Source organism: Osmerus eperlanus, chromosome 5 (genome assembly GCF_963692335.1).
Source record: "Osmerus eperlanus chromosome 5, fOsmEpe2.1, whole genome shotgun sequence".
Taxonomy (NCBI): Eukaryota; Metazoa; Chordata; class Actinopteri; order Osmeriformes; family Osmeridae; genus Osmerus; species Osmerus eperlanus.
The window spans coordinates 11,995,305-12,009,753 of NC_085022.1; the positions used below are offsets into that span (position 1 = coordinate 11,995,305).

Below are 14,449 nucleotides of genomic sequence, written 5' to 3' on the forward strand. Positions count from 1 at the left end.
GACAAAACTTGCACCATCATCCTTCTGCAACAAAGTGTCGCCGTGTCTTCCTCTATCGGCCCTACTGCTGTATGTTTCATTCCATCAACACATTGAATCCAACTAAGAAAGCCGAGTAAACGCATAGGCTACATCTGCTACTGCTAATACTATCCCAACTATAATTTAATCTGTTAAAACGATAATATTCTTGTTACGACTAGCTAGCCTACTTCTTCTTCTGTTTAACAGTTCAGCTTTCAGCTTCTCCCACATTGTAGGTTATTTTAGCTCTTAGCTTTGTTAAGATGATGCAGTTCAGCTTCCACACTGCAGCTTTTGTGTGACTCACACATTTTTGAAATTCATTTCATCTTGCGGGTATTTTCTCATTTCTCACTTTTATACTTTTTAAAATATTAAGGTTTTTGTGCAAGTTATTCTCCCTTTAAAAGTAATGGTAAATCCTTTCAAATCATTGTTGGAATGCTGCTCCAGCCCCTTTCAAAAATACCTTTCGGGTGCTTTGAAGCTTCAGCTTATAACTTTCTACTAAATTTTCACTATTTTCAGCTTTTTTAGCATGGTCAGCTATCCCTATTCAGGTTTTCAGCATTCTCACTGCTGTTTCGCAGGAACAGCCTTTTCTAGTTATATCAACTTCTTAGTTCTTCCGCCGTTTTTTGGCCTTTAACTCGTTCTGCATACTTTAACCGATTCCTACAACTTTTGTATCAAAACGTTCAGCTCCTTCAGGAGATGATGGCTATGACTTTTGGTATTTCTCACTTTTATACTTTTTAAGACATTAAGGTTTTTGTGCAAATTATTCTCCCATTAAAAGTAATGGTAAATCCTTTCAAATCATTAAAAAGCTTCCTCTTTCAAACGTAACTACTTCAGCTTACTTTCAGCTAGAGACACCATTCAACCTTTAAAATGTTCACAAGACATTCAGCTATTCCCAAATGATTCAGCTTTTTCAAATGTTCAGCCAATTTTGAATTATGACAGTTTGAAATACATTAAAATGTTTGCTCCTTCTTGATTTTTATGAATGAGCAGCAAGCAGAGTGGCACTCTGCTTGCTGCTCTTTTTCTGATATTCAACTAATTTGTCAAACAAATTCCTCTAACGTTCATATAGTTTAACTTACAGAAACAAGTTATACCTTAAAATGTAGGAAAATTTGTCCTCTTTCAGCCAATGTAACTACTAAAGAGCTCACATTTACAGATTTTCAGCTATGAGCCTTGAAGCGAGAGCAGCCTTTCAAATTCTCTCACTAACTTCAATGGAGAGGTGAGTAAAATCAGTCAGAGAAAGCAAGAAGGAACAAGATTTTGAAACTGCCGATAGAGTCGTATTTCTGACCGCACAGACATATAAAGGACATCTCTGGTTTCGGCAGAGTCTTGGGTCTCGGAAAATATCCTTATATTTTGGATTGGACGTATAGTTTTGCGTCTAGGTCAACTTGTTTGAGGTGTGGATGCTAGGTAAATGTTCGTTTTTCTCTCTGCCTAGCTCGTTAGCTATCACAGCTGCGCCATCACCGTGGCAACCAAACAAACAAGCACCAGGAAAGCAAAAGGAACACGTTTTTGAAACTGCAGGTAGAGTCGTATTTCTGACTGCACAGACATATAAAGAATATCTCTGGTTTCGGCAGAGTCTTGGGTCTCGGAAAATATCCTTATATTTTGGATTGGACGTACAGTTTTGCGTCTAGGTTATCTTGTTTGAGGTGTGGATTCTAGCTACATTTCTCTTATTCTGTGCCCTCACCGCATTAGCAATCATAGCTGCACCATCACCGTAACGACAGACACGCACCACTCAGTCTCTCACACAGGTGATTGGTACATTTACTTGACCATGAGAAACACGATTACTAGCAATTGTCGGTTTATACCAATAATACGATTACTCCGTTTACATGTGTAATTAGTTATGCGATTACTCAATAAACGCGTCTACATGATTCTTTTTTATTAATCGTTGTATGCTCCACGGACAAAACTTGCACCATCATCCTTCTGCAACAAAGTGTCGCCGTGTCTTCCTGTATCGGCCCTACTGCTGTATGTTTCATTCCATCAACACATTGAATCCTACTAAGAAAGCCGAGTAAACGCACTCAATGGTAGGCTACATCTGCTACTGCTATTACTATCCCAACTATAATTTAATCTGTTAAAACGATAATATTCTTGTTCCGACTAGCTAGCCTACTTCTTCTTCTGTTTAACAGTTCAGCTTTCAGCTTCTCCCACATTGTAGGCTATTTTAGCTCTTAGCTTTGTTAAGATGATGCAGTTCAGCTTCCACACTGCCTCTTTTGTGTGACTCACACATTTTTGAAATTCATTTCAGCTTGCGGGTATTTTCTCATTTCTCACTTTTATACTTTTTAAAATATTAAGGTTTTTGTGCAAATTATTCTCCCTTTAAAAGTAATGGTAAATCCTTTCAAATCATTGTTGGAATGCTGCTCCAGTCCCTTTCAAAAATACCTTTCGGTTGCTTTGAAGCTTCAGCTTATAACTTTCTACTAAATTTTCACTATTTTCAGCTTTTTTAGCATGGTCAGCTATCCCCATTCAGGTTTTCAGCATTCTCACTGCTGTTTCGCAGGAACAGCCGTTTCTAGTTATTATTATTATTTCTTTTTGCCCCCCTAAAACTCAGTCAATATTTGGCCTACATAGACAACGTAGGTGTCAAAAGTTTCGTCTTGGTAGCGATTGAGTTGCTTCTATTGGAATTTACGTTCCGTTGCATGGTTTAGGCTGAAGTTAAGTTTTTGTGGCGAAAAGTGAAGCTAACGGTGGCTAATTTGCTAGCCACAGTCACTGACGTTACTAACGTCACTACGTCACTAACGTCACGAAAACACGCGTGACTACCTTTGGCAGAACATTCGTTTCGCATCTGTTAACTTGGGGGATAGCTAGGCTAACTATAGCTTTACTGCAAGGCAGCTGCAGAAACGCCACAAGCAAAGAGGCCAGGGTGATAACTATTTACTCATTTTACTTTGTGATATGACACACAATTGTGATGTGTAATGTACAGTATAAGCTGATATTATTAAGGAAGTACATCTACTTTCGGAAACAGTAGTCTACTATTTCACTGAAGTATTAGCATCATGACATTAGCCTGTGTTGCCCGGGCAACACATACTACAGTGGTCTATGATGTAGCATTATCTGTTTTCAATCGTTAAAATAAACATTCCTCACATATACATTTTCGTTGTAGGATTTATTCTGACATTAGTAAACGATTTGTTGGTGAAATTACCATTACCTGTGGTTTCAAACCAGTGTAGGTCACTGCAACGCTGTAGCTTACGCGAGACACACGACAAAAACATCTAACTTACACAGCTGTTTAGGAAGTCAAACGGCGACAGAACATGTTCGGCACTTCCCTTACTTAAATCAAAAGTCTATCTAACTACTAACCTGAACTTCATTGCCACAGCCTAAACGTTGTCAATCTGTTCATGAAAATAATTAATTTCATCTTAAACCGTATAACGGAACGTTAAATCCAATTCAACCAACGCAATCGCTACCAAGACGAACACAGCAGTAGTCTAGTACTGTACCGTAGTAGTACAATTTACCGGGGCAGCTTCTCCACACAGGGCTATATCGCATTTTGCGTTGTTACTGACAATGATCGCTACCAGTGAGCTTTTTATGAATGAGCGATTTTCCACTAAATGAATGTCAAGCTTATTTACGTTTTGGGGGGCATATTTTCAGTTAGAAGATGGTACTGTTTGAATCGCGATTCCATCTTCTACTGCCGGGTAACGTCGTAGAATAATCTTCAAAGGGGGTTCTTTATTAATGAATGAATGCAATGAGTAGGCTAAATGCCTGAAAATATCATGAGAAGGGAAAAACTTAAAATGACGTTTAAGTCATAGAGATTAGGTCAATTTTTACACCGGTCTGCCAAATGTATTCGTTTTGATTCAACGTTGAGGCTGCCTCTTGCAGGGGAAATGAGAAGACATCTATTTCATTCTACACTTCACTCGTATTTTCAGTTGTAAATGAGCAGCAAAAAAAATGCTTTTAAATCTATGTAATCTTTATAAATAATAAGTATGCATTTTTATATAAAATATACAGAAATATCAGTTGTAAAAATGTCATTCAAAAACGGACCCCTGTGCAACCGACGCAAGCAAGCACACCCTACAATTTCCCCAGAAATTGTACCCTCTCTAGTTCTCTAATGAGTCTCTACGAAGACAATAAGCATATTATCATGGCTAAGTAGGTGGCGCAACCTTTTTTTGTAAATCGTCGTGGAGTGTTTATTTACCTAGTTTATCGAGAAGTCGGAGCAAATTTACAAATTAGCCGTTTCATCAATAAAATACGCACATTTTCAGCAACTACACTGCCCATTTCTCGTCACATTTTAATTCAGATGCTGATTTACATGTACTGTTTAGCTGAAATATGAATTGTGAAAACTTACAGCAATGGCGGTCAAAGGATTCTGTTCGTCCTGTTTATCCCGGCAACCCCGCCCCCGCCCCTGACGCAAGCGATTCTTAATACTGACCAATCACAGCCAAGGGGGTCTCCGTAGCTCTCCGTCGCTCACGACGGATAGTTAGAAAATTCATGGCCCGGTTTTTCAAAAGGTTCAATCCAGATAAAATTGGTCTATGGCAAGCCGTTTTAACATTTATTTCTACAAACGTACTAGTCACTATTTTAAAGTTACTAGTACTTATTCTTTAGTTACTAGTAACTAATCCAATAGTTACTAGTATCTATTCCCGTTTTACTAGTAACTTTCATTAGATACTAGTAACTATTCTTTAGCTACTAGTAACTATTCTTTAGTTACTAGTAACTAATCCAATAGTTACTAGTATATATTCCCGTTTTACTAGTAACTTTCATTAGATACTAGTAACTATTCTTTAGTTACTAGTAACTAATCCAATAGTTACTAGTATCTATTCCCGTTTTACTAGTAAGTTTTCATTAGATACTAGTACCTATTTTTTAGTTACTAGTAACTATTCCGACATATCCCGAAACCAATAAGTACTAGTAACTATTGCCAACAAGATATCTAGTTAACATGCAAATTAGCTTTAGAAGATATCTAGTTAACATGCAAATGAGCTTCTAAAGATATCTAGTTAACATGCAAATTAGCTTTAGAAGATATCAAGTTAACATGCTAATTAGTTTTGAAGATATCTAGAAAATATCGACGCAAACCGATTTCAGAAATGGCACATACGTGTTTTTGACGTGAATTTGAGAAGACTCGAAGGCATTTTATCGATGGAGACAATGGAAGAACTTGTTGCTAGTCTTTCAGAACTCCGAGCTCTCCACGCACTCGATGGCAATAAGAGAGCACAACGAAGACGCCTTCTCAGATCCTCGTATGCCATCAGGTAACTTTTGTATTTCGCTTTTAGAATAACATTACTCGTACAATGGTAATATGGTGGTTAGCCAAATATACCTTGTATTAGAGATCCCCGTAGGTTATATTCCTTAAACTAGCTTGCTTGCTGGCGAGCGCTAATGTTATCTACCTAGAATACAGTACCAGGGCTTGGTTTATACTTATAAAAATGTCTAGCCACAGGGTGACCAAAGGCAGGCTAGGGGAACTCATATTAATGTTAAATAATCTCATAAAGTGAAATGTTTATGCCTTGAGACCTTAACAAAACAATCACCATGGCAATGACTACACAATGGAACTTGCATTTAGCTTAGCTTAGTTCTAACAATAAGGGCCAATATATGGTTAAGGTGTTGCATGACAAGTTATTGGCTATCCAATCAGAATATGCAAAATGTGTGTCATTCAACAGTTTGTGATGGTGCCCTTACCTGTGTTGCAGCTGGCTAGGGCACACTCTCATACTCTTGTGTCATGGCGCTCCCCACTGTCCTATCTGAGGCAAAGGCTACTATTTGACTGTAGTTCCAAATTTGTGTCCTGTTTTTCATTACTGCAGGTACATGGATGACCTCCGCAAAGCAGGACAACTGACATTATCCACCTCTGCTGCTCACCAGGCTGCTGCGCTGCTTTTTGAAAATGGCGTGGGCACAGATTTGGACGTAGAAGCTGGGCAGTGCTCTGTGCCGTCACTGTCAACCAACACAGCATACAAAGTAAACTTGTTACACTTCACGTGTGAGGAGTGAAGTGTGGAGAGGGTGGCGGGACTTCCGCTTCTTGGGGGTCCACTTACAGGACAGCCCATCCTGTAGTGTGAACACCTCTGAGCTGCTGAAAAAGACTGTACTTCCCGAGAACACTCAGGAGGAATAACATCACACAAAGACTGCTGGTGTCCTTCTACCGAGCCTCCATTGAAAGCATCCTCACATACTGCATATTCATTTGGTATACCAGCTGTACAGTGGCTCAGAGGGTCATAAACAGCATTGTTGGCTGCCCTCTCCCCGCACTGGAAGACCTACACAGATCCTGTTGTGTCAAAAATGCCCAGAACATCATAAAAGACACTTCACACTCCTGGGCACTCCCTGTTTAAAATGTTGCCTTCAGGCAGACAATACAGATCAATCAAGGCAAGGACAAACAGACTAAAACAGTGTCAATCCAACTGCAATAACCACTGTTGCTGCTGGCAAAACATAATGTGCACAATGTTATGTATCATGTAATGACTGTGTGTGGTTCTTTACGGTACAGTCTTAGGTATATTTATTTGAGTAATTTTAGCACTTTAGTAATTTTATCCTGATTTTTAAGTCAATGAATGATCCACTGACCGGAAGCACTTTAATTTCTTTGTACCTGTGACAATGACAATAAAGATCTATTCTATTCATTTGTATAGAATGCAATTGTGTTTGGGGGCACAGCCTGGCCCAAGGAAAATGCTGTAGACTGTAGTTACATGGAGATTTTTATTAATGGACCCAGTAGTGTTTGTTATGGGACAGTTTATACATGAGATGATCAATAAAACTACCATACCTGAGAAATCCCCAGAACAATATAATGATCAAGTCTCGCAACTGGCTGAGCCTAAAACATCAGAACAATGGCCATTTGGTCTCATAGACAGAAGTCCTTGTATTCCACACCTACACTGGTACAACATGATACTAGTGTGTCCATTTCTCTCAGGCAGACAGTCTGAGAGGTCAACCAGCCCAACACATATTTCCTACATTATCCTACACTAACTGCAGCTGAGGTGAGGCAGCGCAGATCAACCCTCGCAAGGCTCCTGGCCCAGACGGTATATCAGGTAGGGCCCTTGGGTTGTGCTGACCAGCTAGCAGGGGTCTTCAGTGACATCTTCCACCTCTCCCTCAGCCTGTCTGTACCCCCCACCGCTTCAAGATGACCACCATTATCCCTGTGCCCAAGAACACCAAGGTCACATGTATGAACCACTATTGCCCGATAGCACTGACCTCTGTCATCATGAAGTGCTTCGAGCGGCTAGTCAAATCATTCCTCTGCTCCTCGCTGCCCCCCACCCTGGACCCAATGCAGTTTGCATACCGGTCCAACAGGTCTACAGACGATGCCATCGCTCTGACAATGCACACCGCTCTCTCCCACCTGGACAAAGGGAATACGTATGTGAGGATGCTGTTCATTGACTACAGCTAAGCATTCAACACCATTATCCCCTCCAGACTTGTCTCCAAGTTTGTGGACCTGGGACTAAGCTCCTCCCTCTGCAAGTGGATCTTCAATTTCTTGACGGGGAAGCAGGTGGTGAGAATCGGTGACCGCACCTCATCCACACTGATCACCAACACAGGCACCCCCCAGGGCTGTGTGCTTAACCTTGTTCACTCACGATTGTGCGGCAACCTCCTTGTTAAGTTTGCTGACGACACAACCATCGTGGGCCTCATCTCTGACAGTGTCAGCCTACAGAGAGGAGGTTGATGACCTGAAATCATGGTGTCAGGACAATAACCTCTCTCTCAACATCAGCAAGACCAAGGAGATGATTGTGGACTATAGGAGGCGGCAGGAAGAAGAGCATGCACCCCTACACATCAACGGATCCGAAGTGGAAGGTCAGCTGCTTCAAGTTCCTCGGGGTGAACATCAGTGATATGAAGATTTTCTATACATATGTGAGGTTGTCTCTTGCTGTGGTCAAGAGGTCACGCAGTGGGCCTTTGACAATACCCATATAGATCAGGGAATGTGCTCTGTTTAACCTTTGAGAAAAGTACAAACAATGAGTTATGACGCATCACCAGTGTGCTATTTCTCCTGTGCATTAAGTTGTGAAATGTGTACTGTTTAAGGGCATGTTTTGGTGGTTACTATCTGTATGGGCCAGCTCATGTATATAATGGACCTCTGAGAGACTTGTTTCTCTCACATGCTATCCCTCTGTCATGGACTGATGGCATGATCTGACGTTGTTACTAATAAAACCGAGTCAACCCTTTTCTAATAGTCGTGCCTCCTTTCGGCTTGCTTGGAGACAGAGATCTCATCCTTACAATCAGCAATGATCTCACCTGGTCTGCTCACACTTACAAAGGTGGTCAAAGCGGCCTGTAAACGCCTCTTCTTCCTGTGGAGACTGAAGAAGTTCAGCATGGACTCAGTCATCCTCACTAACTTCTACACATGCACTATAGAGAGCATACTGACTGGTTGCATCTCAGTGTGGTATGGGAGCTGCACAGACAGGGACCGCAAGGCCTTAAGTAGTGTGGTCTGTTCTGCTGAGTTCATCATCGGCAACACAATTCATGATGAATTCTCTTAGCCTTCATATATTACATCATCAAGAAATATAGCTATTCAATTGAATTGTACTCAAAACAGAAAATGTCATTGATAATCATCCAGCTTGTTGTAGTGCTGATACTTCTGGCTTGTACATTTTGCCATTGAACCACAACTTCCACCAGTTATTCTTGGACAAAATACATATGAGATATATTAATTATACAGGGATGATACCACACTGGTCCCATGGGAAAATACAAATAATCATTAAGATATATTGTCTTCTTTCTCTGGTGTCTCCTCCGCACGGACAGACCCCCACACTAGCATCATGTTGTACCAGTGTAGGTGTGGAATACAATGACTTGTGTTTATGAGACCAAATGGCCATTGTTCTGATATTTTAGGCTCAGCCAGTTACAAGAATTGATGATTATATTGTTCTCTGTATTTCTCAAGTATGGTAGTTTTATTGATCATCTCATGTATAAATTGTCCCCTAACAAACACTACTGGGTCCATTAACAAAAATCTCCATGTAACTACAGTATACAGCATTCTCCTTGGGCCAGGCTGTGCCCCCAACACAATCACATACTATACAAATGAATAGAATAGATCTTTATTGTCATTGTCACTGGTACAACGAAATTTAACTTTTTCCGGTCAGTGCATCATTCATTGACTCAATATCAATAAAAAGGATACAATTACTAAAGTGCTAACATTACTCAAATAAATAAGAATTAATATACCTAAGACAGTGCCGTGAACAACCACGCACAGTCATTGCATAATACATAACATAACATTGTGCACATTATGTTTTGGCAACATTAACAGTGGTTATTGCAGTTGGATAGAAACTGCGTTTTAGTCTGTTTGTCCTTGCCTGGATTGATCTGTATCGTCTGCCTGTAGGCAACATTTCAAACAGGGAGTCCCCAGGAGTGTGAAGTGTCTTTTATGATGTTCTGGGATTTTTTGAGGCAACAGGATCTGTGTAGGTCTTCCAGTGCAGGGAGAGGGCAGCCAACAATCTTTTGAGCGGTGTTGATGACCCTCTGGAGCGTTTTCCTCTGAGCCACTGTACAGCTAGTATACCAAATGCATATGCAATATGTGAGGATGCTTTCAATGGAGGCTCGGTAGAAGGACCCCAGCAGTCTTTGTGTGATGTTATTCCTGCTGAGTGTTCTCAGGAAGTACAGTCTCTGCTGGGACTTTTTCAGCAGCTCAGAGGGGTTCACACTCCAGGATGGGCTGTCCTGTATGTGGACCCCCAGGAAGCGGAAGTCCCGCCACCCTCTCCACACTTCACTCCTCACACGTGAAGTGTAACCCAAGTTTACTTTGTATGCTGTGTTGGTTGACTGTGACGGACAGAGCACTGCCCAGCTTCTACGTCCAAATCTGTGCCCACGCCATTTTCAAATAGCAGCGCAGCGGCCTGGTGAGCAGCAGAGGTGGATAATGTCAGTCGTCCTGCTTCGCGGAGGTCATCCATGTACCTGCAGTAATGAAAAACAGGACACAAATTTGGAACTACAGTCAAATAGTAGCCTTTGCCTCAGATAGGACAGTGGGGAGCACCAGGACACAAGTGTGAGAGAGTGTGCCCTAGCCAGCTGCAACACAGGTAAGGGCACCATCACAAACTGTTGAATGACACACATTTTGTATATTCTGATTGGATAGCCAATAACTTGTCATGCAACACCATAACCATATATTGGCCCTTATTGTTAGAACTAAGCTAAGCTAAATGCAAGTTCCATTGTGTAGTCATTGCATTGGTGATTGTTTTGTTAAGGTCTTAAGGCATTCAAATGTCACTTTATGAGGTTATTTAACATTAATACGAGTTCCCCTTGCCTGCCTTTGGTCACCCAGTGGCTAGACATTTTGATAAGTATAAGCTAACGCTAAGTCCTGGTATTCTAGGTAGATAACATAAGCGCTCGCCAGCTAGCAAGCTAGTTTAAATAATATAACCTACGGGTATCTCTAATACAACGTATATTTGGCCAACCATGTTACCATTGTATGAGTAATGTTATTCTAAAAGCGAAATCCAAAAGTTACCTGATGGCATACGAGGGTCTGAGAAGGCGTCTTCGCTGTGCAGACATCGAGTGCGTGTGGTGATGAGCGCTCGAGTTCTGAAAGACTAGCAACACGTTCTTCCAATGTCTCCATCGATAAAATGCCTTCGAGTCTTCTTAAATTCACCAGTAATGAATCAATAGGCAATCAATTGTGCGTGGCGTATGTTGCCTTGTTGGAATTTGTTCAATAACACGTGTGTGCCATTTCTGAAATAAATTCGTGTCGATATGTCCACTGTGGTGCTGCCTTCTGTGAGGTGTGGTTTTCGGCAGCTAGTTTGCATGTTAACTAGATATCTTCTAAAGCCGATTTGCATGTTAACTAGATATCTTCTAAACCTAATTTGCATGTTAACTAGATATCTTCTAAAGCTAATTTGCATGTTAACTAGATATCTTGTTGGCAATAGTTACTAGTACTTATTGGTTTCGGGATATCTCTTGTTGGAATAGTTACTAGTAACTAAAGAATAGTTACTTATGGCAGGCCGTTTTAACATTTATTTCTACAAACTTACTAGTCACTATTTTAAAGTTACTAGTACTTATTCTTTAGTTACTAGTAACTAATCCAATAGTTACTAGTATCTATTCCCGTTTTACTAGTAACTTTCATTAGATACTAGTAACTATTCTTTAGTTACTAGTAACTAATCCAATAGTTACTAGTATCTATTCCCGTTTTACTAGTAACTTTCATTAGATACTAGTAACTATTCTTTAGTTACTAGTAACTAATCCAATAGTTACTAGTATCTATTCCCGTTTTACTAGTAAGTTTTCATTAGATACTAGTACCTATTTTTTAGTTACTAGTAACTATTCCGACATATCCCGAAACCAATAAGTACTAGTAACTATTGCCAACAAGATATCTAGTTAACATGCAAATTAGCTTGAGAAGATATCTAGTTAACATGCAAATGAGCTTCTAAAGATATCTAGTTAACATGCAAATTAGCTTTAGAAGATATCTAGTTAACATGCAAATTAGCTTCTGAAGATATCTAGTTAACATGCAAATTAGCTGCTGAAGACCACACCTCACAGAAGACAGCGCCACAGAGAAAATATCAACGAACCAATTTGAGAAATGGCACACCTATGTGTAATTGAAGAAATAGGACGAAAATGCAGAGCATTAGAAAGAGCTTTCCAACAAGCTAACATAAGCCACGCACGATTGATGCCGATTGAGTCATCACTTGTGAATTTAAGAAGACTGGACGGTATTTTATCGGTGGAGACAATGCAAGAACTTGTTGCTAGCCTTGAAGAACTCCGAGCTCTCATCACCACCACACATGCGATGTCAGGAGAGCACAGCGAAGACGCCTTTTCAGCCCCTCGTATGCCCTCAGGTAACGTTTGGATTTCACTTTTAGAATAACATTACTCGTACAATGGTAATATGGTGGTTAGCCAAATATACCTTGTATTAGAGATCCCTGTAGGTTATTACTTAAGATAGCTTGCTAGCTGTCGAGCGCCGATGTTATCTACCTTGACTTTACAGTATTGTCTTTATTAGCTACATTAGTTGCTAACGTTTCCTGACCATCTCTGCCCAACTTGTATCTCTAACTTATGTTCTCAGGCCAGCGAGGGAGACCTAAAATTGCCATAACAAGGCAGCAAATACAGTTCCTCGTGGGTCAAGGCTACACAGTCAAGCGGATGGGACAGCTGCTGAAATGTTCAGCATCTTTTTTATATAAGAAAACCAGAGCGCTTGGATTACCAATTAGGAGTTCCAGGTCAAGAACCCTAACCAATGAGGAACTTGAAGATCATATAAGAAGACTTCACAGACAGTTTCCGAGATCTGGAAATGAGGTGACATTGTTATAAGTGTATTATAACTAATCAGTATTTTTGTAACATTTTCTAGCATCCTGGCCCACGTTTTCATTCTGAAAGTTTGTTGGCCTTTTTGTTAGCATTAATAAATAGACAGTGTTCATGCACTACCGCTCAAATGTTTAAGAACACCTAGGGTTATTAATGTTTTAGATAGTTTCACTAAGGTGACATTAAATTGATTAAAATAGATATCCAATACCTTACCAATGTTGCAAATATCTATCACTGTTGTAAATGACTGATTCATGATTACTAATGTAAATACAACTGCAGAGACATTTTCCTTTTAGCTCATTCATAATTAATTATGTTTGACTATTATTTCTGATATATTTAATGCCACCTTGGGGAATGAAGATTCAATTTTCTATCAAAACACGTCAATTTAGTAAAAAAATGTTTTACCAAAGGTGTAAGTTGCCTGTGGTTTCAGATGATGAGGGCATTGCTGCGAGCAGAAGGATTCTTTGTAACACGACAGAGAGTGAGAGCGATGCTGACTTATATTGACCCAGCGGCTGCTGCGCGAAGATGGAGTGCTACCGTGGCAAGAAGAACATACCATGTGCCATATCCCAACAGTCTGTGGCATATGGATGGAAACATGCGTCTCATCAGGTATTCAGTTGTATTTGACAATTAAATATGCACTGTTGTACCAAGCAAACTACTTTCTTCAGTAACCAGCTTCCAAAAGCTGTAGAACATGTATTCCCTGATTATCAGAAATATCAGAAATTCAGCATTTATAAGATTGTCAGCTGGAAAGAGAAACTAGTTTGTTTCTTCTCATATTCTACAAATGGCACCATTAAAGATGTATTGTATATAACTGAGAAGTACTAATTTTGTTGACCAATAGTTTTTCCTTTACAGGTGGGGCTTAGTTGTTCATGGAGCCATAGATGGATACTCACGCCTAGTAACATACCTAAACTGTAATACAAACAACAAAGCTGTCACTGTACTTACACAGTTCTTGAAGGCAACATGCCTGTATGGACTCCCATCCAGAGTTCGCTCTGATCATGGTGGGGAGAACACACAAGTAGCATTGTTCATGAATATTGTCCAGGGTGTAGAGCGCAGTAGTCACATAACAGGGGAATCTGTTCACAACCAGAGGATAGAGCGCCTCTGGAGAGACGTGTTCCTGCAAGTTCTACACTACTTCTACAATGAATTCTACAGCCTAGAGGATGCTGCCATACTAGATCCAGAAAATGACATCCACAAGTTATCACTACACCTGACCTATCTACCAGAAATTCAACGTAGGTTGAACATGTTTAGAGAGGCCTGGAATCAGCACAGTCTAAGGACAGAAAACAACCGAACACCCTCACAGATCTGGACAGAGGGCATGCTGACCAACATAGAGGCAGACAGCACTCCCATCAACAACGTATTTGGTGATGACCCATATAGGGAGGACAGTTTAGAGGCCCTTCTGGCACAACATGGCATCAACAACTTTCGAACTGACATAGAACAGTTCCCAGCTGTAGTTGTCCAACAACTCAATGTAAATCTTAACCACCAACAACAGCAAGACATTTTGAGGGCTATAGAGGGAATTGTGGACTTGAAAGTGAAATATCAAACATGCTGCACTGAAATTTCTAATAAGTTGAATGAGCCAGCCAGGGGACTGCCTTGAATCACATGACTAATGCATGTCTATGCTCTCTTTTTAGATTTGCCTTGCAATGTGCTTGATTCATAGATCTAGGTG

General features: G+C 40.3%; 1 protein-coding gene across 2 annotated transcripts; it reads left to right on the forward strand.

The window, feature by feature from the left end:
- Nucleotides 1-11,586: 11,586 nt before the first annotated feature.
- Nucleotides 11,587-14,399, forward strand: LOC134021136 (uncharacterized). Of its 2 annotated transcripts, none has more exons than XM_062461646.1 (4): nucleotides 11,587-12,212; nucleotides 12,449-12,687; nucleotides 13,196-13,332; nucleotides 13,591-14,399. In XM_062461646.1, the coding sequence occupies exons 1-4, from the start codon at nucleotides 11,945-11,947 to the stop codon at nucleotides 14,372-14,374; spliced, it is 1,428 nt and encodes a 475-aa protein (XP_062317630.1). In that variant the 5' UTR covers nucleotides 11,587-11,944; the 3' UTR covers nucleotides 14,375-14,399. The 2 variants fall into 2 exon arrangements, with proteins under 2 accessions (XP_062317630.1, XP_062317629.1); XM_062461645.1 differs by having other exon boundaries at nucleotides 11,590-12,212; nucleotides 13,148-13,332.
- Nucleotides 14,400-14,449: the final 50 nt, after the last annotated feature.

What these genes read in the sequence shown, in the direction of transcription:
- LOC134021136 (XM_062461645.1), top strand. Translation starts at nt 11,945, where the DNA reads ATGGCACACCTATGTGTAATTGAAGAAATAGGACGAAAATGCAGAGCA. An exon ending in AGCCCCTCGTATGCCCTCAG is followed by an intron (nt 12,213 to 12,448) that starts GTAACGTTTGGA and finishes TTATGTTCTCAG; the next exon opens with GCCAGCGAGGGAGACCTAAA. An exon ending in GGAAACATGCGTCTCATCAG is followed by an intron (nt 13,333 to 13,590) that starts GTATTCAGTTGT and finishes TTTCCTTTACAG; the next exon opens with GTGGGGCTTAGTTGTTCATG.